The sequence below is a fragment of the Pelobates fuscus genome, chromosome 7 (genome assembly GCF_036172605.1).
Source record: "Pelobates fuscus isolate aPelFus1 chromosome 7, aPelFus1.pri, whole genome shotgun sequence".
NCBI classification, from domain to species: Eukaryota; Metazoa; Chordata; class Amphibia; order Anura; family Pelobatidae; genus Pelobates; species Pelobates fuscus.
The window spans coordinates 123,681,150-123,706,374 of record NC_086323.1 but is presented as its reverse complement, the minus strand read 5'-3'; the positions used below and the strand labels follow the sequence as shown (position 1 = coordinate 123,706,374).

The following is a 25,225-nucleotide window of genomic DNA, read 5'->3' as shown; positions in this document are numbered from 1 at the left end:
TTCCTCACCCTATAGTGTTCCTTTTATTCCTAGGGTGTTTTTTATTTTTTTTTTATTTATTTACTTGGTTACTGTTTCATTTGTACAGTCAGTGTACAGTATTGTTAATGTTTAAATGAATGTTTTAGAGACGGAAAAAAAATGTCCAGCACCTCCAAGAATCATCTATGGAGAAATGAAATCCTTAGTCCATACAGAATACCCTTCCGGATCTACAGTAGAATATCAATGCCAGCAGCTTTACAAGCATCAGGGAAATCTAACAATTGTATGTGAAAATGGAAGTTGGTCAGATGTCCCTGTTTGTTTGGGTGAGTAAACTAACTATGTTTCGCTTAAGGTAAATATATATAGTAATCAGGGTTGGTAGAACCACTGGCAAATTATGTAATCAGAACAGAGAAAAAAAAAAAAGAATATTCATCAACAATGCACAGTGTTGTGCATTTTACTGCAAAATGTATTTTAACCCCTTAATGACACAACTTCTGGAATAAAAGGGAATCATGACGGAATATATCCGTCGTCTGTCCTTAAGGGGTTAATGTAATGCTCGTTGTGTATTATTGCATTGCTGAGCTCCACAACAGTAAAACAAACAAGTGCATTTGGGTTGACACTGTAGGGAATAATGTGGAGTAGTTGGCATTGTGGAAGATAAGATGGAAACAAATCCATACAGTACCTCCCATTCTCTCTTTTAGTACCCCACTATAATAAAATGGAAGTCAGGTGGATAAAACCCTGCAAAGTTAACAACCTTACATCTTATTTCTCCACAGGCCTTGTTATTTTCCTATACCTGCTTTCTATTTCACTTCCAGTCCCCAAATTCCCTCCCCTGCCAAAGTCCCGTCCTCTTCTTAAGTCTAAACTCATGTCCCCTCATCTTACTAGGTTTCCATATCACCTCCTCTTGTTAAGTCCCTGCGTCCCCTTCACTTCCTATGGCCCTATGCCCTCTCCTTTCTATGTATCCCTTCCTCCCCCAAATCCCCATGTACACAGTAAATTATGGAGAACAAGCTGAATGAGGAGAGAATTCATAGTCTTGATACAAGACAATAAGTGAGTGTTTGGATTTTACTGTAACATACACTTTGAGTTTGGAGCTCTGTTGGGGTTTTGGCGAAAGGGCAGAGTCCAATATTAAGCAAATTTTAATCCTGGGAATCCATCCAATAATGGCTACGACAAAAAGCAAAGTCGGGGTCAGAATCCAGGTCAGGAGTTAAAAGTTTGTTCCATAAGCATTGTTAGAATATAAGTGCCAAGTTCAGAAATTTGGGAAGACACAGAAGACAGGATATAGCAACAGAGTAGTTGGGATGTCTGAGCCAAGGGCAACAGCCAAATGTGTAGAGTAGTAATGGATACAGGCTGCAAAGGATCTATGTAACACAAAACCATGCAGACCAGGGGACTCAGTCGAACGACTTGATGTTCTCATGGTAATTCTTAAATAGGAAAAGTGAACTACAATAATCTGAAATAATTTATTAGAAAACAAAGAGCCAGTATGACTTCACTGAGCCTGACAACTGAGTAATTTAACTCTTACTTGAGAGACATTCTAACACCTAAGTTCTTATGTCCCCCCTCTCTCCAATCCCCCATACCACTGTAAGAAGAGTCCTTATGTCCCCTCGTCTTTCCAAATGCCTGTATTCCCTCCTATCACAAAGCCTAATTCATTTTCTTACAACTGAAGTTGCCTCATGCCTGCATATGGAGCAGGAGGGGGAGAGAGGGTGGCTGTGGGACAAATGAAGGGGAGGGGTGAGAGAGGTTGGCTATGGGGCAAATGAAGGGGAAGGCCCGGTGGATTCTAGTTACGCCTCTGATTATAAACATGTCTTGGGGAGAGAACAAGCCCCAATGCCCCCCCAATCTGCACTTGCTAGTAGTTTTTAAGGTATTACAGTGTTGAATTGTGAGCTATTTCATCAATGCATTTCTTTTCTTGCAAATGCTGTGTCTCACTTATTTTGTATTTCTCTACATTTGCAACATTTGTGCTTGTGTTTATAATTAAAATGAAGAAATTAGTGGAAATTGTCTCCTCTGTTTTCAGAACCATGCACAGTAAGTCAGAAAGACATGACAAAAAATAACATACAGCTAAGGTGGAAAACAGATAATAAATTGTATTCTGAACATGACAACACTGTGGAGTTTATCTGCTCCCCTGGATTTGAAATTCAGCCATCTTCAACGCTTCGAGTTAAATGCAACAGAGGAAAATTAATGTACCCTAGATGCTTTAAGCAAGGTAAGCCTGATGACTGTGTGCGGTATTGAGAAGGGTTTCCAGATGCACCAAAATTCCCTGGACATGTATAAATATGACATGCTGATAGACAGGACATGCTAAGAGCTGCCCAGAATATGTGTATTCAATTCATATCTTGCAGGATGTAAATCAGTTCTTTAAAGGGATTCTATAGAGCCAAGAATAGAAAGCTATTATTGGCACTATAGCTCCCCCTCCCCCCCCTGCCACAGTGAATAGAGGGTTAAAATTCCTTTATTTACTTGATCTCAGTGCAAATGTCTGTTGGCGCTGGGTCGTGGCTCGTCCTCCTCAGACGTTACCAGCGAGGGGGCGCTAATGCGCATGCGTAGCGGTGCCGTACGCGCAATAGGTCCTCTCCATGGGAAAACATTAAATAGCTGACGTTGGATGTTCTCATGCATGTTTTACATGTCAGCACTAAGTGCTATAGGCACACTGTACGCAGACCACTTCAATGAGCTGAAGTGGTCTGGGGACCTATGGTGTCCCTTTAATAAGGATGAGATCCCAAATGAGCAACTATGATTAGTTGTTTTACTTTGTGCAGGTATAAATGCTACGTATTACAGGGCAGCGCTTTTCATGTTAAAAGCATCCCCCAAGTAGCAGTATCTAGGAAAATATGGTAAATCCAGCAACCACTAGATGGAGACAAAGTCACACTACACAACATTAACAAATATGGATCTGGGACTGGAAGTTGCTGGACCAGAAAACAGGCAGTGACATGGAGGCAGGACTGTGTAGAAAACATTGTGTGCTAACCTGACTGACAGGAGCTCTGGTCTGGCCAGACCAACTCAAAGCTATACCTCTTAAGGCAACCTAAGTGCAATGCACTGACAGCATTCTGCATAGTACTACCGCTCTATGCTCATGCTGGGTTTGTTTGGGACATATCACTAGATGAGTCACACCAGTGAATTAACTCAGGATGGTGCAACAGAATTCTAAATTCTGGCTGATCCTGCTGGATACGCTATCGTTGGGAGGTATTCAAATTTGTTTACTCAGATACTATGTAGTGGTTATGGTGCATAGACTTCCCCTTATTTATTATTATTGCCATTTATATAGCGCCAACACAGCCCCCCACTGAACTGCCAATGTCACTGGACCACCAGGGAAGGAGAGCCCCCCTCCCTGCCATATATCAAGCAGGGAGGGGGACAAAATAAATATATAATAATAATAAAATAAAATAATAATTAAATTAAATAAAAATTAATAATAAGAAATAATAATAAAAAAATATGAAATTAATTAAAAAATAATCATATTGCCCACCCCCACCAAAGCTCTGCAACACACACACACTACACACACTGCACACATACACACGCTGCACTCATACACACACGCTGCACTCATACACACACACTGCACTCATACACACACGCTGCACTCATACACACGCTGCACTCATACGCACACACTGCACTCATACGCACACTGCATTCATTCACACACACTCCACTCATACACACGCTGCACTCATACACACGCTGCACTCATACACACACTGCACTCATACACACGCTGCATTCATTATACACACACTGTAAATAAATATTCAATTAATATATTTTTTTTAGGATCTAATTTTATTTAGAAATTTACCAGTAGCTGCTGCATTTCCCACCCTAGTCTTATACTCGAGTCAATAAGTTTTCCCAGTTTTTTGGGGTAAAATTAGGGGCCTCGGCTTATATTCGGGTCGGTTTTTACTCGAGTATATACGGTACATTCTATAGGAGGTGGGGTGTAAAACACATTAGGACAGGGATTTGCAATCAAATAAGTTTGTGCTTGTGGAAAGATATTATGCATTAGGAAACATATTGTGTATTAGCAATATCTGGGAGAAATACAGTGTGCATGTGTCTATGTGTATGGAAAGGAATTTCAGGGATATTCAAAAGCAAAATTAATCAAGTAAGTATAGAATAACTTTTGGCTGCAACCCCAAAAATAGAGCTTATAAGGTAATAGTAATTAAGAATATAATATAGGGGGTGCCAACACAGTAAAAATATTATGCTAAGTAATATTTATTAATAGTTACAGGAACTCTATAGTGACAGGAATACAAATGTATATTCACACTATACTACACTATAGGTGTCAAACACCATTTAGTCCCCTTGCACCCGCCCCATCAAAAAGGTAGTTTACTTGCCAGTCCGGTCACAGCTGGCTCTGCGCCAATCAGCATCTCCTCATAGAACTTCGGTGAATAAGTGCATCTCCATGAGGAACGTTCAGCACCTCCATTCAGAGGGTGGAGACGCTAAATTACAGTGTTACGAGCCACAATCATGACCGGATTTTCTATAAATCTATAAATCCCCTCAGTTACAGAGCGAGTTTCTTGCATCATTAGCTTTGATTTGTTCAGAGCAGAAGTGAGTGCTTCTCATAGGGAAGCTCAAGATTCAATCACAGCAATTTACATGCGTGCTGTGTGTCCCAATGCATGTGCATGGACACAAGTAATCGGTAATGATGACTTCACAGGACATGGATAGAGGCTTTAGTGAGGAAACTCTCTCGGTGCTAGAATAACGATGAGTTTTCTTGACTTTGAAACTTTTCAATGACAAAAGGGTTGGGCAGTATTGTAAACAGTGGTCTACCTACTTCGGTTGCAGGGGTCACAGCTGCAACCAGGCCCCTCAATCCAGGGGGCCGAGAAGCAGCCGTGACCCCTGCGACCATGGGCTGCCTGCATACCTTCTGGGCCGGTGCACAGCCACACAGGCCTGGTCTGTGGTTGCTGGGTGTCTGGTAGGAGGGCAGAGCTATGCTGCTCCCTTCCTGCCTGTGTTTAGCGTGGCCGAGCGGTCTGACAGGAAGTGCTCACTGTGAGAGCACTTCCTGTCAGACTGGGAAACGTGGCGAGCCAAGTACAGGAGAGGGAGAGAGGTAGGACTGGGACAAATGAAGGGGAGGGGAGAGAGAGGTAAGGGTATGAGGCACAGGGAGTGGAGGGGGCAGAGAGGGAGACTATTGGACCAATGAAGGGGAGGGGGGGGAGAGGGTGGCCATGGGACAAATGAAGGAGGGGGAGAGCATGGCTGTGGGGCAAGTGAAGGGAAATGGGGAGAGAGGGTGGCTATGGGGCAAATGGTGGGGAGGGAGGAGAGAAGGTGGCTATGGAGCAAATTAAGGAGAGGGGGATAGAGGGTGGCTATGGGGCAAATGAAGGGGAGGGGGGAGAGAGGGTTGCTATGGGGCAAATGAAGGGGAGGGGGAGAAATGGTGGCTATGGGGCACATGGAGGGGAGGTGGAAGTGAGGTTAGGGTATGGGACACAGGGAGTGGAGGGAACAGAAAGGGAGGCTATGGGACCAATGAAGGGAGGGGGGAGAGAGGGTGGCTATAGGGCAAATGAGGGGAGGGGAGAGAGAGGGAAGAATGGGACAATGGGAGGGTGGAGGGTATGAGACACATGGAGGGGTTGAGGGGGGAGAGGGAATGGGACACATGGAGGGCCTGTGGGGAGAGAATGAGACATCCAGGGGGGGAAAGGCACACATGGGATGGGGGCCCAGGGCATTTTTCACACCGGGGCCCAGTGGATTCTAGTTACGCTTCTGCTTGTAAACATGTAATATATGATGCTAGTGCAAATAATATTTTATAGGGTTTGTTAATTTATTTATTTTTTGGTTTAGTAGGGGAATAGTAGGAGGGAAAGGATTTGTTTCCCTCTTTATTTTTTTTATTTTATTTTTGGAGTACTTGCAACACTTACATAGTATAGTAAGTTGTAAGTAAGATGTACTTACTAGTATTTCAATTTTGTTTTAAAACTTTATTAATCTGTCGTAAGAGCATTTTGAATATATATAAATTATGCGAAATTCATGTTATAAACGCAATTAATGCACATACAAAACCCTCTCTACACTAGTTATGCCACTGACTCTACTCTACACCTTCTGCAATATACCCAACAGTGTAGGGGTAAAGGGAATAAATATGTAGGTTTTGAAGTGTTACCTGTCTGGTCTTGAATGAATGGTCACATTCGTCCATTGCTGGTATGAGTTGGTAAAGCTAAGGTGAAGTGTAATCACTGCTTTAGGCATATTTCTAGTGAATGCTGGGCTGTGGGCTGCTGGGGACCCTCTTTTAACTGTTTGAAAACAGATTAATGACGTAAGAATGAAAGGAGGAACAATAGGTCTCTCACAGGGCCGGTGCAAGGATTTTTGCCGCCCTAGGCAAAAAAAAATTTGCCGCCCCCCCATATGTCCAGCCCACCATGTGACATCACAATGCCCCGCCCATATGCTCTGCCATATGGGCCAACGCCAGTCTTCACAAAGTGTCTTATCTGAAAAGACAGTGTGTTTACATTAAAAAGCCTACAGGCACAGGCTATAGACACCAGAACCACTACATTATGCTGTAGTGCTTCTGGTGACTATAGTATCCATTTAATGTGAGGTAAATTAGAGATTAGTGCCACTAATAATATATTGGATTGCCTACTTACCACCAGATGAGGACAAGAGGCTGATGATGGGCTCAGTCTGGCTCCACAGGTCTGGTGTAGAAGAGGCTCTCTGGAGACTGTTTTTAACAGTGCTCACAACAATTAACGAACAGGAAGCAGCTCCATTTTTTAGGGTCCCTTACACAGCTCAAGGTCTGGGCCCCCAGGGGGCATACTCCTACAATGCCCACCCATAAATCCACCTACATGGCCCATCCATGAGTTGGGGATGTTTTATGTGTGCAATTTGTGTAAGGGATGTAGTGTGTTTATAGGGGATGTAGTGTGTGTTTGCGTGTAAGGAATGCATTGTATGTTTCTGGGTGTGTGTGTGTGTGTGAGTAGGAATGCATTGTATGTAATTGAATGCAGTGTGTGTCTGTAAGGGGTGCATTAATTATGTAAGAGAACGTAAGGGATGCATTGTGTGTTTCGGGTGTGTCTGTGTGTGAGTAGGAATGCATTGTATGTTTCTGTGTGGGGGGGTGCATTGTGTATGTGTGTAGTGTAAAAAAGAGGGTTTGTGGGGTAGGATAGAGACTGGGAGGGGAACAGCTCTTTCTTTTTAAAAAAAAAATCATAGTGCTCTCCCCTCAATTATTGATTTCCCCTTCCCTTCTGTCCCTCCGTGTTCTCCCCTTCTGTCACTTAGTGCTCTCCCTTGGCCCCCTGTCCCTCTGCAGTCCCCCTTGGTGGTCTTCTCACTCCCCCCTCCTTAGTGGTCCTCCCTCTCCCAAACCCCTTAGTGGTCCTCCCTCTCCCAAACCCCTTAGTAGACCTTCCCCTACTCCCCCCACCCCCTTAGTGGTAATCACCCTCCTCCCCTCTCCTTAGTAGTCCTCCCTCCTTACCCCCCTTTGGTGGTCCTTCCCCCCCTTAGTGGTCCTTATCCCCCCTCCCCTACTGGTCCTTATCCCCCTCCCCTAGTGGTCCTTATCCCCCCTCCCCTAGTGGTCCTTATCCCCCCAACCTCCCATAGTGGTCCTTATCCCCCCTCCCTCCCTCCCCTAGTGGTCCTTATCCCCCCTTCCCTCCCATAGGGGTCCTTATCCCCCCCCCTCCCTCCCATAGTGGTCCTTATCCCCCCTCCCCTAGTGGTCCTTATCCCCCCCAACCTCCCATAGTGGTCCTTATCCTCCCTCCCTCACTTCCCTAGTGGTCCTTATCCTCCCTCCCCTAGTGGTCCTTACCCCCCCTCCCTCCCATAGTGGTCCTTATCCCCCCCTCCCTCCCATAGTGGTCCTTATCCCCCCCTCCTCCCTCCCATAGTGGTCCTTATCCCCCCCTCCCTCCCATAGTGGTCCTTATCCCCCCCTCCCTCCCATAGTGGTCCTTATCCCCCCCTCCCTCCCATAGTGGTCCTTATCCCCCCCCTCCCTCCCATAATGGTCCTTACCCCCCCCTCCCTCCCATAGTGGTCCTTATCCCCCCTCCCTCCCATAGTGGACCTTATCCCCCCCTCCCTCCCATAGTGGTCCTTATCCCCCCCTCCCTCCCATAGTGGTCCTTATCCCCCACTCCCTCCCATAGTGGTCCTTATCCCCCCCCCTCCCTCCCATAGTGGTCCTTATCCCCCCCTCCCTCCCATAGTGGTCCTTATCCCCCCTCCCTCCCATAGTGGTCCTTATCCCCCCCTCCCTCCCATAGTGGTCCTTATCCCCCCCTCCCTCCCATAGTGGTCCTTACCCCCCCATCACTCCCCTAGTGGTCCTTATACCCCCCCTCCCTTAGTGGTCCTTATACCCCCCCTCCCTTAGTGGTCCTTATACCCCACCTCCCCCTTAGTGGTCCTTATACCCCCCTCCCCCTTAGTGGTCCTTATACCCCCCCCCACTTAGTGGTCCTTACAACCCCCCCCTCTTAGTGGTCCTTACAACCCCCCCCCTTAGTGGTCCTTACAACCCCCCCCCCTTAGTGGTCCTTACAACCCCCACCCCCCTCACCCCCTTAGTGGTCCTTACCCTCCCCTCCTGCCCATGTAGCGTGGCCGGGCGGCGCGGAACGCGGGACAGGAACCTCTGTTTCCTGTACCCGGCCGCCGGCGGAATGACCGGAAATGCTCACTCAGTGAGCACTTCCTGTCATTCCGCCGGCGGCCGGGTACAGGAAACAAAGGTTCCTGTCCCGCGTTCCGCGCCGCCCGGCCACGCTACATGGAGAGACCGGCAGGAGGGAGCGCTCTGCGCTTCCCTCCTGCCGGTCACTCAAACCCGGCCGCCCTCCGTGCAGCAGTGCTGCGCCGCCTGGGGCTTGTTAAAGCGCTCAGGCGGCGCAGCATGAGGAGGCGCAGCGGGGACAGGGATCCGGCACCCCCTGGTAAGTTGCGCCCTAGGCGGCTGCCTAGGTCGCCTTACAGGTGGCGCCGGCCCTGGTCTCTCACCCAGTTTGAAACAATTTGCACTTCGCCATCACATATCTCTAGGGGAATTTCAACATTATACACTATGCTACTACTGGGAGGAGAGATGAAGGTCCCCAGGTTCACAGTGAGGTGGGAGAAGGAGATGGGGTGACTCTCACGGGCCAGGAATAGGACAAGATATATGTCCCATAAATGCTCCATCAGCTCCAAATACCAGAAAATGAGCTATAAAGTGCTGACAAACTGGTATAGAATGCCTGATGTACTCCACTGGATGAACGCAGCAATCCCTAAAGAATGCTGGGATTGCAGCTCTCCAAGGGGCACCGGCTTCACATGTGGTGGTCCTGCCCCAACATCTCCCCCTACTGGGCGTTGATACTAGGGATATCACGGAAATCACAGACTCCGATACTCCTTTGCAACTGCTCCCAATGCTTTTGCACCATATCAGCATGCCACTAAGGATGTACAAAAAATCCTTGACCAAGCTTAACCTCTGGAAGCTTCCGGGTGCACCTACCCTCCAGCAGTGGGTGACTAGGATGGAGGAGGTCTCCGAAATGGAATCCCTGACCTCTGCCCTTAATGGCACCTCTGACAAATATATCTCTACCTGGTCACCCTGGTTGGATTGCATCTCCTGGAAGGGTACCGATACCCCCCCCCCCCCCATCCCTCTAGACCAGAGAAACCCAGAACACAAATCTCATCCCCTGCCCGACCCAAACAAACAAACCCACTCCACCCTGCTTTTTTTTCTCCGTCTTACCCTCCGCTTCTCTTGTTAAAAATAGTTCCTTTCCTCAACCCTCTTGCTACTCCTTTCCAGAACTCCTTTCCATTTTGAACACAGGCTACATGCTCACAACCCACAGCACTTGACTCCCCACTTGGGCATAGTTCAAGTGAGTTAAGGATCTGTCACCCCTGTTTTACTGGGGCTTGCTACGGTCATGCTGACTACGAGTGTAATATCTGTGTTGGAATAGTTTTGTACTATTATGGCTGTTGTAGGCCTACTTACCTGTTTCCACTCAGGCACCTCCCGCTTTTCACGAAAATGTTTAAATAAAGATTCAAGGTAATACACCCAATTCAATGAGATGAAATCGTTATAGAGTGTTCCTTTAACTATATTGAAGGAATTTTTTTCACGTAAACATTTAGGAAAACAAAGTTCATGTTGAGTATTTCTACAATGATATCACACTGAACTAGCATTAATACAAATATTTGTATACCATTTCCAGGCTCCTGCATTTTATCAAAAAAAGTGATGTTGATAAATTATATTGTGCTGCCAGATACACATTTGGAAATTGAAGATGGGGAGAGCATGCAGTTTCAATGCATCAAGGGAATGATTCCAGAACAGGAGCTCAGAGTTACATGTAGTAAAGGTGAAATAAATTACCCAAAGTGTAATAAACAGAGTAAGTATTGTCTTATTATGCATGTATCTTATGCCCCGTTTTCACTGAGTGGTATGGTTTGGGTCTGTATGGTCTGGTACTCTATTTTGAGTGTTTCCACTATGAAAGTGGCCCATACAACTGAACCAAACTGCACTATTCCTAGGCACCCTTCAGATGTAGGTCCATAGGAAATGGTACGGTACGATTAGGGTGGCGCTACTGGCGTCACACTATACAATCCATTGATTGGCGGACAGGAAAAAGTCAATGCTCGTGACAAATGACACGCTATGCATTTGGTCTAAACCCCGCATGCCCCTGGCGGTCTGACTTGCAGTGGAAACGCTCACCTAAATAGGCTGGACCATTCTAACCCTTCCGAACCGTACCGACCCAAACCATACCGCTCAGTGGAATCGAGGCATTAGATTTCTAAAGCTCCCTTCCACAAAGCTTCCAGGTTTCAATTTCACAGTCAGTCTTCATCCAAGACCACTACCATAATCCTCCATTAATTTGAATTTGTTGAAAACGATTCTTTTAAAATTACTTCATTTAGTTTTCAACTGTTAAAATACAGATACTAGAAGGAATGTAGGGTCTGCCTTGAAAAAATCACACATTTCTGTCATCTGGTAATCTGTCCTCTTTTTGTTTACAATTTGTTTCCTTACAATAATTATATTTTTAGATTTATAGATTTATTTTAATTTCCACGTTATTCATCATATTTTGTGACGCAAGAATACATTGTCATTACAAAGTCAATGCTATTGATACAATATTTATATTTATGTTGGCAATTCTAAGAACCAAATCAGTGAATGTGTGTGTGTTTGTCAGTGTGTCAAATCAGTGAGAGTGTGTCTGTCAGTGAATGTGTGTGTCACTGTCCTCTGTGTGTAAATGTGTGCATGTGTCAGTGTTCTCTGCGTGTCAGCGTCCTCTGAGTGTTACTATTTGTCTGTCAGTGAGCGTGTGTGCCAGTGTGTATCAATTCAGTTAGAGTGTGTCTGTGAGTGATTTTGTCCTTTGTGTGTAAGTGTGTGTGTGTCAGTTTCCTCTGTGTGTAAATGTGTGTGTCAGTGCCCTTTTTGTGTAACTGTGTATGTGTTTCGGTGTCCTGTGTGCGTCTGTGTGAGTGCCAGTGTCCTCTGTATGTAACTGTTATATGTGTATTATATTTTCATTTTTTTTTTTTTTTTTTTTTAATTCTTTATTTTTGCAGTGCATATGGTGTTAACATTCAGGCACGTGGTACCCCAAAGGCAATCCGCATGCATACTTAAAACAAAGAGTGATAACATGGAAAGCATTAGGGTATGGTAGTACAATGCACTATTTTTATATTTATAAACAGGCTTAAATCACGCTATTTAGGCATATTATAGATTATATTTGTTGAACATGCTAAACTAGGCAATTTTATGTATACGTTAGTAATCTATTAAACAGACGATTATATCTGCGTTAAACCCCAGCGATGCACATAAAAAAGAAAAACAGTGGTCTAATATTTATATTCGTGTCTGCATGCTGAGTTACATGCTAGTGGATTCGTTTTTGTAATCGCTTATGTAGTCGCTATGTGGTTGCATATGTAGCTTATCTCATCTATACTTGGTTAGGCTTAAGTATTGATTGTTCGATTACTTGTTGAACTGACAGGTATACTTAGGACTACCCTACATTTGTGGATAACATTAGCTTGTCACAGTTGCTTAGAACATTTGATAATTTAACAGCTTTATAACAGTAACTTGCTATCATATTATGGATAGCATATGATTAAGGACTATTTAGCTATGTCGCATGAAAGCAGCACGATTAGTCTTGAAGTGGTTTACAACATATATCGTATTCTGCACTGTTTTTGTGAGTATGCATACATGCCTAGAGGACCTGCCCTATTACAAGACAGATAATACGATTCAAGAGACTGATTGATAAAAAACCTCAGGCAGGCTCATAGATTATCAGCAAGTTTTCAGGTACTTATGGTAAACGGTTGGTAGGTACCGCAGATTATTGTGCCCCAGGGACCTCCCCATCTACATGGTATGCTGGGTGGGCAGAGGACCCCTGCCCCTCAGGTTGAACTAGGGCTAATGGGGGAAGGCAGGCATATAGTACAGACAGCAGACAGCAATATTAAGAAAAAGAGGGTCCAGAACAAAGGTCAAGACTCTGCATGGAGTTAACTGTTGCAGCGTGATAGTGGCAGATATCTCAGGGACTCGCCGTGAGTGTTCACCTCTAGCTGTAGGTTGCTGCGTCCGTGGGTTCTGACTGCAAGATGGAGAGTTCGTGCGAGCTGTCGCCCCCTTGTGGAGAGGCTGTCATCAGGTGTTATCGCCTTGTTGTGGAAGCCGATCAGGCTGGAGTCCCTCCGTGGAGTGTCGCCTCCTGACGGGTCGGCCCGAAGGTAGGTTCTTTGGTGGGGAGCGATATGGGCTACTTCTGAGCCTCGTTCGCAGGTCTGTCGCTATCTCCATTCCACTCGCCGCCTGTGGGCCCGGACTTTTAGCGGTTATGTTCCGGCGGGTATCGAGTGGGCACAGATCAGAGCCCCATCCGATCCAGTCTCTCCGACCCCGGTGTCTGTCTCCACCAGGGCTCTGTGGGGAGTGTGGACAGTCAAGAGGGAGAGTCCACATGCCTCTGGGTATGAGTTTTCAGCGTTGAGTTTGCCGCCATTTTACACGCGGCTCCAGGCCTTATCCATAATGTGGTGGCAGTTCTTTGCCGCAGGTTCACTGCTGTCGCCGGGGTCTCGGGGCACGGGCCAGGATAACCCCCACTGGCCCAAGGGGGGGAGGCGGGGCCCGCTCCACGAACTTGTAGGGGTCTGGCGCGACACAGTCAGGCGGGATAGCAGGGCAGTGGCCGTCTACCCCGCTCACCGCCTAAGTAGGCCTCATCCTATGCGGACAACATGCGTCTTTCTGAGGGAATAAAACAGGGAGTGCAAGCCTCTCCTCAGGTCCAGGGCCCCTTCGTGTATCGGACCGCGTTCACTGGCCGTCAGGAGTGTGCTAGGTTAGCTTTGACTTGCTTAAATTTCGCCTGATTGCAGGAGCTCTTGTTTCATGCGGCTGATCTGCATGGCGGTCAGGCCCCGCCCCCATATTTTCATTTTTTGACTTTTATACACCTGATTAATATACACTCCTCCTTACATACACAATATTCACAGTATATGTCATATATATTTGTAAAATATTCTTCACTCCTTTTAGTCAGGCTTGTTCTCCAATATAGGATTAACTTAAATATTAGTGTCTACACATTTCATTTGGAATTTAAATCAATAGAAATTACTTTCTCGAGCGATGGGTGCTGATGATCTTTTTTTAGACTTGCAGTGTTATTTTTCCATAAAAGGTTGAGAAACACTGAATTGGTGTGCTGAAATTGAACACGTTCTCTTTGGTTGTGCACTGTCTTAATTTATTTTTCTTATCTTTCTACTTTATCTCTCTACTCGCCTCACTACAGCTAAGCGAGAGCTCTTGCTCAGGAGATTCCATTAGCACTGCTGAGGTAAACTGGGCTAGCTCATTGGCTGAGAGAATCAGCTGATCTCTCCCAACCAATGAGATAAGTCCTGCACTGCCAGTCTTAGCTTAGTGAACAGAGCTCCCTGCTCTCACTGAGCTATAGTGAAGGTGGGAAACCGTGCCCAGCGGGCCCCAAGTAAGAAGTGAAAATTCTAAAATAGTTTGTCTTCTTGCTATGTGTGGCTGCCAGGAATGCTATAGGGGTTATGATGCGTGAAGTGTTCATTTAAAATTTGCATAAAGGCTTGACTACAAGAGGGGCACATAGCAGTTTCTTGTCTGACAAACTTGATTCAACAATGATGTGAAAATAAAACATTTTCTTGTTAATTAAAGATGAGCATAAATGTGAAAACCCACCTTCTATAAGATTTGGACAAATTGAACCAACAAGCAATCGAAGTAATGTCAAATACAGATGTGATAATGGATACCAATTAAGTGGACCAGAGGAAAGTATCTGCATTGGTGGGAACTGGTCCTTACCTCCGATCTGTTTAAGTGAGTACATCATGAATTTTGCTTGAGCATCCATAGTAAAGTTTTGAGACTGTAATAAATATTTTACAAAACAGTTCACAGACCCTCCATTCTTTTTTTTTTTTATTCTTTATTTTTGATATGCAGGTGGGTACAACAGTGCCTGTATCGCCACAACAGCTTCAGCAGGCTCGATTTTCATGGTCATAACATAACAAAATTGTGGCATGTTTGGTTTGCATATATTTTTTAAAATAGAAAAGGTAACGATTTGGTAAACAAGTGTTTGAGTAGTAATTATCATGCTTAGTTAGTACAGTACGAAACGTGGTTTAACAGTTGAGCTTAGAGTATGCTGGAACAGTAAGTGTCCCTGAGTTTTAGCTATCCACATCTGTCTAGGCGCAGGAGCGTGGGTGCGCTTTTGTATGGGGTAGCCAAGCTGAGCATACTATATCTGAGTAGGCTGGCGTTGTGTGCGACTGGTATAAAACCGGCTACGTACTTGCTATCGTTATTAGGGCGTTTTCACCAAGTTGTGTGTCAACGGCTGTATGTAGTTTATGTATAGCTACTCAGTGCTTACGGTAGCTGGTTACTGTGAATAGTAGCTGGACAAGCTTACAGGCTAGTAGTTCTAGTGTGATATCTTACAGGCTTGCTTATGGTTCTTACTTATGGTGGCTAAAGATAGGAAGTAGCTGGCCTAGTATGTAGCCTAGACATAGATTATAGGGTGACAAGAAGCTGCTGGGTGCAGTTATGATTGTAAAACTTGCAAATATGTGTCTCTATTTTACATGACAGTATAAGCATATAAATCAGGTTTGTGTATGACATTACTGGGATACTGCCCTAGGATAGGAGCATGCAGATTAAATCAGTAGAGGGCATTGCAATAGTATATGGATATTCAGGCCCATTGAGAAGTCCGGGATGAGGTGGGACCGCCAATATTGAGTATAGTGTCCCAATTGACGCATCTCTGCTGTGATCAGCCAACCCCCTGTGCTGGTAAGGCAGGATCCCCCAAGGGTGATTGCGGCAGAGCTCGGTCCGGCAAACCTTCTTGCTGTACTTCACGTCGTAGCTCCGACTTCAGGTTTAGACGCCCTCGGTCTGCTGGTATGTCGTGGGAGTGGGGCAGACATGTTGCGGTTTGCAGGGTCCGTCCGAGTGGTCGCGACCTCTGCGGTGCGTCGTGAGGCAGGCTCTTTGGGCTAGCTGGGTATGAAGGTGCCAGGTTGCTCGGAGCAAGGTAAGCCCTCTGTTGGTGTTGGCTGGGTGTAAGTGGGTTTGAAGAGTGCTTGCGGTGGTGCTTAGCCGTCGATAGGTTTCGTACCTTTCCCGGTTGGGTCTGTGCTTCAGGACGGGTGCTGGACCTTGCCGGGCGGATTTTCCGGCGCCATGTTCGTTTATGTGGCCTCCGTTTTTCCTTCCTTAGCGGCCATGCTGCACCACAGCTTTGTCCAGGAGTCGTGGGCTGCCCGGTGTGAGCGGCACGCTTGGTTCAGGCTGGGCTCCAGCAGGCTTGTGCCGGCGTGCGGCTATTGTGGCCCAGAAGTTTGTAAATAGGACGTCAAGCCTCTACTGCAGAGACAGTCGGTTGGGTTGAGGCGGTGAGATGCACACTGTGTCCGCCATCTTGGTCTTGGCGGGTAGTTTGTCTCGAGTGTATCGTGGCAGGAACTTCACAAGTTAGTCACCGTTGAAAGTTGCCAGGATAACCCCCGCCGGCTGGGGAGACCCTCCATTCTTATACATCTTTATTTGAAAGCCAATATTTTAGGCTTTAGAAAGAGTGGATTTTAGGAATTTATTCATTAAACCAAAAATACGGATATTCGACAAGGGAATAAAAAAAATCAGATTTATAGGAAAAGTCAACCCATTGTTGTTCCCATAGTTGTCTGCTTCCCATGATGTCATCAACTCACAGATTCAGTGAACTGTGGCAGGAATAGTGAGTTCACACACATTGCTTGTGTGTGAAATTCTTCTGTGGACTAAAATGCTGAAGGAGTGGGTCGCAAACCCTTATTTGCCTAGCTGATCCAGCAGGCATTGTGCAACAATAAATGAATAGATTGCAATTTGTCATATTGTAGTGTGCCTTGCGTCTTAAAGGCGCACTATAGTCACCAGAGCAATTACAGCTTAATGTAGTTGTTCTGGTGAGTATATTCATTCCCTGCAGGTATTTCCATGTAAACACTACCTTTTTAGAGAAAATGCAGTGTTTACATTGCCCCCTAGGGATACCTTTACTGTCCAGACACTTAAATGATGGTTTTAACACTACAGAGTCAGGAATACAGTATTTTATTCCTCACCCTATAGTGTTCCTTTTATTCCTAGGGTGTTTTTTTTTTTATTTATTTACTTGGTTACTGTTTCATTTGTACAGTCAGTGTACAGTATTGTTAATGTTTAAATGAATATTTTAGAGACGGAAAAAAAATGTCCAGCACCTCCAAGAATCATCTATGGAGAAATGAAATCCTTAGTCCATACAGAATACCCTTCCGGATCTACAGTAGAATATCAATGCCAGCAGCTTTACAAGCATCAGGGAAATCTAACAATTGTATGTGAAAATGGAAGTTGGTCAGATGTCCCTGTTTGTTTGGGTGAGTAAACTAACAATGTTTCGCTTAAGGTAAATATATATAGTAATCAGGGTTGGTAGAACCACTGGCAAATTATGTAATAAGAACAGAGAAAAAAAAAAAGAATATTCATCAACAATGCACAGTGTTGTGCATTTTACTGCAAAATGTATTTTAATGTAATGCTCGTTGTGTATTATTGCATTGCTGAGCTCCACAACAGTAAAACAAACAAGTGCATTTGGGTTGACACTGTAGGGAATAATGTGGAGTAGTTGGCATTGTGGAATATAAGATGGAAACAAATCCATACAGTACCTCCCATTCTCTCTTTTAGTACCCCACTATAATAAAATGGAAGTCAGGTGGATAAAACCCTGCAAAGTTAACAACCTTACATCTTATTTCTCCACAGGCCTTGTTATTTTCCTATACCTGCTTTCTATTTCACTTCCAGTCCCCAAATTCCCTCCCCTGCCAAAGTCCCGTCCTCTTCTTAAGTCTAAACTCATGTCCCCTCATCTTACTAGGTTTCCATATCACCTCCTCTTGTTAAGTCCCTGCGTCCCCTTCACTTCCTATGGCCCTATGCCCTCTCCTTTCTATGTATCCCTTCCTCCCCCAAATCCCCATGTACACAGTAAATTATGGAGAACAAGCTGAATGAGGAGAGAATTCATAGTCTTGATACAAGACAATAAGTGAGTGTTTGGATTTTACTGTAACATACACTTTGAGTTTGGAGCTCTGTTGGGGTTTTGGCGAAAGGGCAGAGTCCAATATTAAGCAAATTTTAATCCTGGGAATCCATGCAATAATGGCTACGACAAAAAGCAAAGTCGGGGTCAGAATCCAGGTCAGGAGTTAAAAGTTTGTTCCATAAGCATTGTTAGAATATAAGTGCCAAGTTCAGAAATTTGGGAAGACACAGAAGACAGGATATAGCAACAGAGTAGTTGGGATGTCTGAGCCAAGGGCAACAGCCAAATGTGTAGAGTAGTAATGGATACAGGCTGCAAAGGATCTATGTAACACAAAACCACGCAGACCAGGGGACTCAGTCGAACGACTTGATGTTCTCATGGTAATTCTTAAATAGGAAAAGTGAACTACAATAATCTGAAATAATTTATTAGAAAACAAAGAGCCAGTATGACTTCACTGAGCCTGACAACTGAGTAATTTAACTCTTACTTGAGAGACATTCTAACACCTAAGTTCTTATGTCCCCCCTCTCTCCAATCCCCCATACCACTGTAAGAAGAGTCCTTATGTCCCCTCGTCTTTCCAAATGCCTGTATTCCCTCCTATCACAAAGCCTAATTAATTTTCTTACAACTGAAGTTGCCTCATGCCTGCATATGGAGCAGGAGGGGGAGAGAGGGTGGCTGTGGGACAAATGAAGGGGAGGGGTGAGAGAGGTTGGCTATGGGGCAAATGAAGGGGAAGGCCCGGTGGATTCTAGTTACGCCTCTGATTGTAAACATGTCTTGGGGAGAGAACAAGCCCCAATGCCCCCCCGATCTGCACTTGCTAGTAGTTTTTAAGGTATTACAGTGTTGAATTGTGAGCTATTTCATCAATGCATTTCTTTTCTTGCAAATGCTGTGTCTCACTTATTTTGTATTTCTCTACATTTGCAACATCTGTGCTTGTGTTTATAATTAAAATGAAGAAATGAGTGGAAATTGTCTCCTCTGTTTTCAGAACCATGCACAGTAAGTCAGAAAGACATGACAAAAAATAACATACAGCTAAGGTGGAAAACAGATAATAAATTGTATTCTGAACATGACAACACTGTGGAGTTTATCTGCTCCCCTGGATTTGAAATTCAGCCATCTTCAACGCTTCGAGTTAAATGCAACAGAGGAAAATTAATGTACCCTAGATGCTTTAAGCAAGGTAAGCCTGATGACTGTGTGCGGTATTGAGAAGGGTTTCCAGATGCACCAAAATTCCCTGGACATGTATAAATATGACATGCTGATAGACAGGACATGCTAAGAGCTGCCCAGAATATGTGTATTCAATTCATATCTTGCAGGATGTAAATCAGTTCTTTAAAGGGATTCTATAGAGCCAAGAATAGAAAGCTATTATTGGCACTTTAGCTCCCCCTCCCCCCCCCCCCCCTGCCACAGTGAATAGAGGGTTATAATTCCTTTATTTACTTGATCTCAGTGCAAATGTCTGTTGGCGCTGGGTCGTGGCTCGTCCTCCTCAGACGTTACCAGCGAGGGGGCGCTAATGCGCATGCGTAGCGGTGCCGTACGCGCAATAGGTCCTCTCCATGGGAAAACATTAAATAGCTGACGTTGGATGTTCTCATGCATGTTTTACATGTCAGCACTTAGTGCTATAGGCACACTGTACGCAGACCACTTCAATGAGCTGAAGTGGTCTGGGGACCTATGGTGTCCCTTTAATAAGGATGAGATCCCAAATGAGCAACTATGATTAGTTGTTTTACTTTGTGCAGGTATAAATGCTACGTATTACAGGGCAGCGCTTTTCATGTTAAAAGCATCCCCCAAGTAGCAGTATCTAGGAAAATATGGTAAATCCAGCAACCACTAGATGGAGACAAAGTCACACTTCACAACATTAACAAATATGGATCTGGGACTGGAAGTTGCTGGACCAGAAAACAGGCAGTGACATGGAGGCAGGACTGTGTAGAAAACATTGTGTGCTAACCTGACTGACAGGAGCTCTGGTCTGGCCAGACCAACTCAAAGCTATACCTCTTAAGGCAACCGAAGTGCAATGCACTGACAGCATTCTGCATAGTACTACCGCTCTATGCTCATGCTGGGTTTGTTTGGGACATATCACTAGATGAGTGACACCAGTGAATTAACTCAGGATGGTGCAACAGAATTCTAAATTCTGGCTGATCCTGCTGGATACGCTATCGTTGGGAGGTATTCAAATTTGTTTACTCAGATACTATGTAGTGGTTATGGTGCATAGACTTCCCCTTATTTATTATTATTGCCATTTATATAGCGCCAACAGATTCCGTAGCGCTTTACAATATTATGAGAGGGGATTTAACTATAAATAGGACAATTACAAATAAACTTACAGGAACAATAGGTTGAAGAGGACCCTGCTCAATCGAGCTTACCGTATATACTCGAGTATAAGCCGAGTTTTTCAGCACATTTTTTGTGCTGAAAAACCCCAACTCGGCTTATACTCAAGTCAATAGTCTGTATTATGGCAATTTGCATTGCCATAATACAGACAGGGGGCTGTGGGGGCTGTCAGAGCTGTAACTTACCTTTCCTGCAGCTCCTGTCAGCTCCCTCCTCCTCCACGCCGTCCGTTCAGCACCTCGGTCAGCTCCCAGTGTAAATCTCACGAGAGCCGCGGCTCTCGCGAGACTTACAGTGTGAGCTGACAGAAGAGCTGAATGGACGGCGCGGAGGAGGAGGGAGCTGACAGGAGCTGCAGGAAAGGTAAGTTACAGCTCTGACAGCCCCCCACTAAACTGCCAATGTCACTGGACCACCAGGGAAGGAGAGCCCCCCTCCCTGCCATATATCAAGCAGGGAGGGGGGACGAAATAAATATATAATAATAATAAAATAAAATAATAATTAAATTAAATAAAAATTAATAATAAGAAATAATAATAAAAAAATATGAAATTAATTAAAAAATAATCATATTGCCCACCCCCCACCAAAGCTCTGCAACACACACACACTACACACACTGCACACATACACACGCTGCACTCATACACACACGCTGCACTCATACACACACGCTGCACTCATACACACACGCTGCACTCATACACACACGCTGCACTCATACGCACACACTGCACTCATACGCACACTGCATTCATACACACACGCTGCACTCATACACACGCTGCACTCATACACACGCTGCACTCATACACACGCTGCATTCATTATACACACACTGTAAATAAATATTCAATTAATATATTTTTTTTAGGATCTAATTTTATTTAGAAATTTACCAGTAGCTGCTGCATTTCCCACCCTAGTCTTATACTCGAGTCAATAAGTTTTCCCAGTTTTTTGGGGTAAAATTAGGGGCCTCGGCTTATATTCGGGTCGGCTTATACTCGAGTATATACGGTACATTCTATAGGAGGTGGGGTGTAAAACACATTAGGACAGGGATTTGCAATCAAATAAGTTTGTGCTTGTGGAAAGATATTGTGCATTAGGAAACATATTGTGTATTAGCAATATCTGGGAGAAATACAGTGTGCATGTGTCTATGTGTATGGAAAGGAATTTCAGGGATATTCAAAAGCAAAATTAATCAAGTAAGTATAGAATAACTTTTGGCTGCAACCCCAAAAATAGAGCTTATAAGGTAATAGTAATTAAGAATATAATATAGGGGGTGCCAACACAGTAAAAATATTATGCTAAGTAATATTTATTAATAGTTACAGGAACTCTATAGTGACAGGAATACAAATGTATATTCACACTATACTACACTATAGGTGTCAAACACCATTTAGTCCCCTTGCACCCGCCCCATCAAAAAGGTAGTTTACTTGCCAGTCCGGTCACAGCTGGCTCTGCGCCAATCAGCATCTCCTCATAGAACTTCGGTGAATAAGTGCATCTCCATGAGGAACGTTCAGCACCTCCATTCAGAGGGTGGAGATGCTAAATTACAGTGTTACGAGCCACAATCATGACCGGATTTTCTATAAATCTATAAATCCCCTCAGTTACAGAGCGAGTTTCTTGCATCATTAGCTTTGATTTGTTCAGAGCAGAAGTGAGTGCTTCTCATAGGGAAGCTCAAGATTCAATCACAGCAATTTACATGCGTGCTGTGTGTGTCCCAATGCATGTGCATGGACACAAGTAATCGGTAATGATGACTTCACAGGACATGGATAGAGGCTTTAGTGAGGAAACTCTCTCGGTGCTAGAATAACGATGAGTTTTCTTGACTTTGAAACTTTTCAATGACAAAAGGGTTGGGCAGTATTGTAAACAGTGGTCTACCTACCTCGGTTGCAGGGGTCACAGCTGCAACCGGGCCCCTCAATCCAGGGGGCCGAGACGCAGCCGTGACCCCTGCGACCATGGGCTGCCTGCATACCTTCTGGGCCGGTGCACAGCCACACAGACCTGGTCTGTGGTTGCTGGGTGTCTGGTAGGAGGGCAGAGCTATGCTGCTCCCTTCCTGCCTGTGTTTAGCGTGGCCGAGCGGTCTGACAGGAAGTGCTCACTGTGAGAGCACTTCCTGTCAGACTGGGAAACGTGGCGAGCCAAGTACAGGAGAGGGAGAGAGGTAGGACTGGGACAAATGAAGGGGAGGGGAGAGAGAGGTAAGGGTATGAGGCACAGGGAGTGGAGGGGGCAGAGAGGGAGACTATGGGACCAATGAAGGGGAGGGGGGGGGGAGAGGGTGGCCATGGGACAAATGAAGGAGGGGGAGAGCATGGCTGTGGGGCAAGTGAAGGGAAATGGGGAGAGAGGGTGGCTTAGGGGCAAATGGTGGGGAGGGAGGAGAGAAGGTGGCTATGGAGCAAATTAAGGAGAGGGGGATAGAGTGTGGCTATGGGGCAAATGAAGGGGAGGGGGGAGAGAGGGTTGCTATGGGGCAAATGAAGGGGAGGGGGAGAAATGGTGGCTATGGGGCACATGGAGGGGAGGTGGAAGTGAGGTTAGGGTATGGGACACAGGGAGTGGAGGGAACAGAAAGGGAGGCTATGGGACCAATGAAGGGAGGGGGAGAGAGGGTGGCTATAGGGCAAATGAGGGGAGGGGAGAGAGAGGGAAGAATGGGACAATGGGAGGGTGGAGGGTATGAGACACATGGAGGGGTTGAGGGGGGAGAGGGAATGGGACACATGGAGGGCCTGTGGGGAGAGAATGAGACATCCAGGGGGGGAAAGGCACACATGGGATGGGGGCCCAGGGCATTTTTCACACCGGGGCCCAGTGGATTCTAGTTACGCTTCTGCTTGTAAACATGTAATATATGATGCTAGTGCAAATAATATTTTATAGGGTTTGTTAATTTATTTATTTTTTGGTTAAGTAGGGGAATAGTAGGAGGGAAAGGATTTGTTTCCCTCTTTATTTTTTTTATTTTATTTTTGGAGTACTTGCAACACTTACATAGTGTCAGGATCGGGACAGGGATCCAACACGCAGAGTACAAACAGTAGCCAGATACGTATACCGGACCTTAGAATGGCCGGACTAACATAAGTAGTACCGTAGAGAATGGTCAAAGACAAGCCGAGGTCGAGGGTAACAGAAGACAGGTAAGCGAGAGACAAGCCGAATCAAGGGAGACAGAGATAAGCAGAGTAGAGCAAACAAGCCGGGTCAAAACCAAAAGGGATAACTAGAAAACCAGAGCACTGAGTGACTAGCAAGCTAGAACCACGACAGGGCAATGAGCTAAAGAAAGAAGCTCCGTTAAATACCCTGTTCAGGAAAGTAACCACGCCTCCGAGGCTTCCTGATTGGTCCTGCAGCAATTGACTGACAGGTCATTCCGGGTAGTGTCCTGCCGTCGACTTCCGGTCGTGATGCTGAAAAAGGCAGTCACTCCCTCGCGGCCGGCTTAACATGACCGGATAGACCGCGAGGAAGGGAGCCATCAGACCGTCTGGATGGAGGAACGGCTAAGTCTCTACCTCTTTCGGAGGTAGAGACCACAGGTACCCTGACAGTACCCCCCCCTCTCAGATACGCCCACCGGGCGGAAGACACCAGGGCGAGAAGGGAAGCGAGAGTGAAACGCCCTGCGGAGACGGGGAGCATGCACCTCCTCCTGAGGTACCCAACTTCTCTCCTCAGGACCATAACCTTTCCAATCGACCAGGTATTGCAATTTCCCCCTGGAGATTCGAGAATCAACGATGGAATTGACCTCATACTCCTCCTGACCCTCCACCTGAACCGAGCGAGGAGGGGCGATCGTGGAGGAGAACCTGTTACATATTAGAGGTTTTAGCAAAGAAACATGAAATGAATTAGGGATGCGTAAGGCATTAGGCAACGCTAAACGATACGCAACTGGGTTAATTTGAGACAGAACCCTGTAAGGTCCAATATATCGAGGAGCAAACTTCATGGACGGCACTTTTAACCGAATGTTTCTAGTACTTAACCATACTCTATCGCCAGGAAAAAACACCGGTGCTGCCCTTCTACGTTTGTCAGCATGTTTTTTAACCAGCATAGAATTGTGCAGCAGGATTTGTCGAGTTTGATCCCACAACTTCCTTAAATTGGCAACATGAACATCCACCGACGGTACCCCTTGAGAAGAAGACTCCGAAGGAAGGATGGAGGGATGAAAGCCATAATTCAAGAAAAAAGGGCTAGAATGCGTAGATTCACAAATGAGATTGTTATGTGCAAACTCCGCCCAAGGAATCAAACCGACCCAATCGTCCTGGTGTTCAGAAACGAAACAACGTAAATAATGTTCAATTTTTTGGTTAGTGCGTTCAGCAGCTCCATTGGACTGAGGATGATAAGCAGAGGAGAAATTCAATTTGATGCCTAGTTGGGAGCAGAAAGATTTCCAAAAACGGGAAACAAATTGGGAGCCTCTGTCAGAGACAATTTGGGAAGGTATCCCATGCAAACGGAAAATCTCCCTAGCGAATATCTCCGCTAATTCGGGCGAAGATGGGAGTTTAGGTAAGGGAATGAAGTGAGCCATTTTAGTAAATCTGTCCACCACAGTGAGGATGACAGTCTGCTTTTTAGAGATAGGCAAATCAACAATGAAGTCCATAGCCAGGCAGGACCAAGGCTTCTCAGGAACTTCTAAAGGGTGCAGAAATCCGCATGGAAGCGAATGAGGTAGCTTGGTCTTGGTACAAACCTCACATGCCCCGATGAATTCTTTAATATCTTTACGTAAGTCAGGCCACCAAAAATCTTTAGAGACCAGAGCATATGTTTTGCGGATGCCAGGATGCCCAGCCACTTTGCTGTTATGGAGA

General features: G+C 45.4%; 1 protein-coding gene across 1 annotated transcript in view; it reads left to right on the top strand.

Moving 5' to 3' along the window:
• Window positions 1-25,225, top strand: part of LOC134569206 (coagulation factor XIII B chain-like) — a 44,630-nt gene that overhangs the window by 3,756 nt on the left and 15,649 nt on the right. Inside the window, exons 2-7 of the mRNA XM_063428119.1 lie at window positions 129-311; window positions 2,075-2,272; window positions 10,416-10,598; window positions 14,477-14,641; window positions 17,068-17,250; window positions 18,937-19,134. Of these exons, the coding sequence (XP_063284189.1) occupies window positions 176-311; window positions 2,075-2,272; window positions 10,416-10,598; window positions 14,477-14,641; window positions 17,068-17,250; window positions 18,937-19,134 (1,063 nt within the window). The 5' untranslated portion in view covers window positions 129-175. The remainder of the gene's footprint in view (window positions 1-128; window positions 312-2,074; window positions 2,273-10,415; window positions 10,599-14,476; window positions 14,642-17,067; window positions 17,251-18,936; window positions 19,135-25,225) is intronic.